The sequence below is a fragment of the Lampris incognitus genome, chromosome 11 (genome assembly GCF_029633865.1).
Source record: "Lampris incognitus isolate fLamInc1 chromosome 11, fLamInc1.hap2, whole genome shotgun sequence".
NCBI lineage: Eukaryota > Metazoa > Chordata > Actinopteri > Lampriformes > Lampridae > Lampris > Lampris incognitus.
Window position 1 is genome coordinate 20,658,425 of NC_079221.1, and position 3,339 is coordinate 20,661,763.

Here is a 3,339-nt window from a genome sequence, read left to right on the forward strand (position 1 = left end):
GCATTAACTAGTTACAAAGGCCATGTATACTTCAACTGCATAATGGCAATGTATGTAATTCCCAGAGGATAGGAGAATAGTTTCAATCACAACATTGTAACATCCTTGATAGGGAGGAATGCTGGTTTGAACAGGGAGTCAAAGAGGCCATCTAGGTCAAGAGGAAACGACCATCCCTGAATCGGGGGGGGGGGGTGCTAAGAGTATATCTGTCGCCATCTTACAATGCTGTGATTGCAACCATTCCCCAATCCTCTGTGGAACGGTACACGTGACCATTGTAACTCTAGTTAATGGTCACAGCAATATGCATATGAAACTGATTGTTGGTTTCGGGCGTTATGCCACTGTATAAGGGTGAGGATACCTGCAGTCAGTTGAGACTGAAGAGGTCACTTAGATAAGTGATGAAACCAGATGAACTGATTCAACTTTCTTTGACTCCTCCAGGTATTAACTACATACTACACTATATTGCCTAGCTGTTGCCACAAAGCAGTACGGACAGAAACCACTCATACCAGTTTGCAGGCTTGGGAAGTGGAGTAAGAGGGGTGATTTTGACTTCTGCAGTGGCAAAGGTGGACCAGAGGGGGACTTGCCCCTCAAATGCCCAACGCACAGTGCACTGGTGCAGAAATCCCAGAGAATAGGCACTTGAGCGCAAACAATTCCTGACGAGCAAATGAACTTTCTCCCTCACCTTACTCTTCACTTTACCTCCTTCTTTCACCGCCCCCTACCTGACGGTATTATAGAGACCGAGTCCAATCAAACTGTGTTGTACTGCAGGGAACTGACTAGAAATATTATTTGTAGCATTTTGACTCTGCCGTTTCAAGGTTAGATGATATTTATGACTTACTGTGGAAGGGAGAAACTTAATGGCTTTCTCGCGTCCCTGTTTCATACTTCATAAATCTAGCAAAGTATTTAATTCAATCCAGAGTCACATTTTTGCTTGGACACTGTAAATGCTGTGTACTCATCAAATGACGAGGTTTCACTGTAATGCTCACTGAAGTATACGGCGTGCTTGCAGAGACGTCAGAGCGGTAGCTGGTCAGATCTGTGGAAAAACAACAATGACCCTTTTGGAGAGCTTTAATTTATGCGTTTTTCACCTCCCGCTTGTGTTTTCTCACTTTGAGCCAGCGCGAGGTGTAGAGCTACATTATGCAAAGTGATCTTAACACTGCATCCTAAATCACGGGCCTCAACAGGAATCATAAAACACGCTTTGCCTCGACACTGTGATCATACATTAATTATTGGCCACAAAGTAAGACCCTAACACTTGATTTGTGTGTTTGCCGCCCCTCTCTTTTCATGGCAGATAAGAACTGGACCATTTAGCTCTTCAGATCTTAACAAGATCTGTCACGTTTTCAGGGATACTTCCCATTCGTTGTTGTCGTCGTCATCTACATGTAGATGGTTCTTTTTAACACGTGATATTATGCTTGGTTTGTGCTTTTATCGGTGCCCCATCAGTTTGCACTGAAAGGTGAACTGGCAGTGAAGTGGAGCAGGTTTTGCTCGTATCATGTAAATCGGTCGACTAAATGGAACAACAGACATCAAAAACCGAGACTATAGTGAAAAAAACAAAAACAATCAGCATTGCTTAAAGACCGATAACCTCTACCACAGCTTTTCAATTAGTTTCTACACACACACGAACATGCAGGCACCCCCCCCCCCCCAGACACACACACAGCAAACTTTCTTTCAAACAGATTACTCCAGCTGCTTCTCTTTACACAACATCCAACTAAGGGTATTGCCTCGCCAGTTCTCTGGCAGCGAGCCGAAAACAGGTGCTAAGCCAAGTCAACTGTGCAAGAGAAAAGTTGACACGAAGGCGACTCAGGGGCTGCCAAAGGAAACACATGTGGCTCAGGCTGCCAGAGTCAGGATGACAGCATCTGGTACCCTGACAGCAGGGCTGCAGAGTGTGTCTCAGGGAGACCGGTGTAGGATGGGCACTTCTGAGACAATGGCTGCCTCGTCATGTCTGGTGCACAAACTCTACCATGCTGTTCTGGTAATGGATGCTGAATGGAACAACAGACATCAGAAACCGAGACTAGATTGAAAAAAAAAACAAAAAAACAATCAGCATTGTTTAATGACTGATACACTCTGCCACAACTTTTCGATTACTTTCTACATACACACCAACTTAGACATCCTAGCACAAATACACACACACACACACACACACACACCTTCCATGCCCCTGAGGGCCCTTCTTTTAGAGAACAGTGCTGATAGTGTCAAAGTCCTTGCTGATCTGAGAGCTGCTGGGTAAGGACTTGAGGTACTCCAGGTGCCTCCTGGCGTCATCCTGATTGTGTTTCACATAGTAGATGACGTACGCAATCACCATGGTAAACCAGCCAAACATGGTGACAAACATGGCTACATCTGTGGTTTTGTGGTGAAAGTTGCAGAAGTTGATCCCTGAGTCCAGTACCTGTATCACAGGTTTGCCCGCATACTCCTCTTGGACTGCCGTGTGGCAGTTCACCTCATTCACTGTCTCTGGGTCCAACTGCAGCTCCCTCAGCACCTCCTGCAGTGTACACTCACAGTGCCAGGGGTTGTTTGAGAGGCTAATTTTTGCCCAGAGGCGGGCGAAGGCCTCTTTAGGGACACTTTGGATGCGGTTGTTTGAGAGGTCCAGGACGCGGAGGCTGTCAGATACACCCTGGAAGGCTCCGGCATCCACCATCTCGATGTCATTGTTGGAAAGGTCTAACTCCTGCAGACGGTGCAGTTCTTTGAAAGCCTGGTTGGGAATTTTAGTGATGTGGTTGGATGCCAGGAGCAAGAAGACAGTATCTCGAGGAAGATCTGATGGGATTTTCTCCAGGTTGCGAGACACGCACTGGACCACGGTCGAGCCACTCTTCTCTATACAGTGACAGCTTTTTGGACAAGCCAACACTGGAGCACTTGGACATAATATTCCAAAGAGCATGCCCCAGAGCAGGGCTGAGGCAGCAAAGCTGAAGGGTGTCCTTGGCATATCAGCCCCCACACGGTTGCACATATTCAGCAGTGAGACTCCCTTAGTCCTGTCAGGAAAGAGCAGTCATGGTTCCACTTTTCTTTTTTTTTTTCACATCGAATGGGGCTCACTTCAGTATCATTGCTTTCAGAATGCCAAATTTACCAGGATCCTTAGGCCAACCTAATAACTTTTCTCGGGTTAATCCATTAAAACAGATCTGTGGGAGTTTCATATGGTGATGGTGTCGAAACGGATTTCAACTCAGTTTAGCCACCACCAGGGTTCAGTGAGCCTATTCCACAGAGGAGCACTAATCTCAG

At 46.2% G+C, this 3,339-nt stretch overlaps 1 protein-coding gene across 1 annotated transcript; it reads right to left on the reverse strand.

The window, feature by feature from the left end:
* Positions 1-2,257: 2,257 nt before the first annotated feature.
* Positions 2,258-3,058, reverse strand: lrrc3 (leucine rich repeat containing 3). The gene has a single exon (XM_056288865.1). The coding sequence runs from the start codon at positions 3,056-3,058 to the stop codon at positions 2,258-2,260; it is 801 nt and encodes a 266-aa protein (XP_056144840.1).
* Positions 3,059-3,339: the final 281 nt, after the last annotated feature.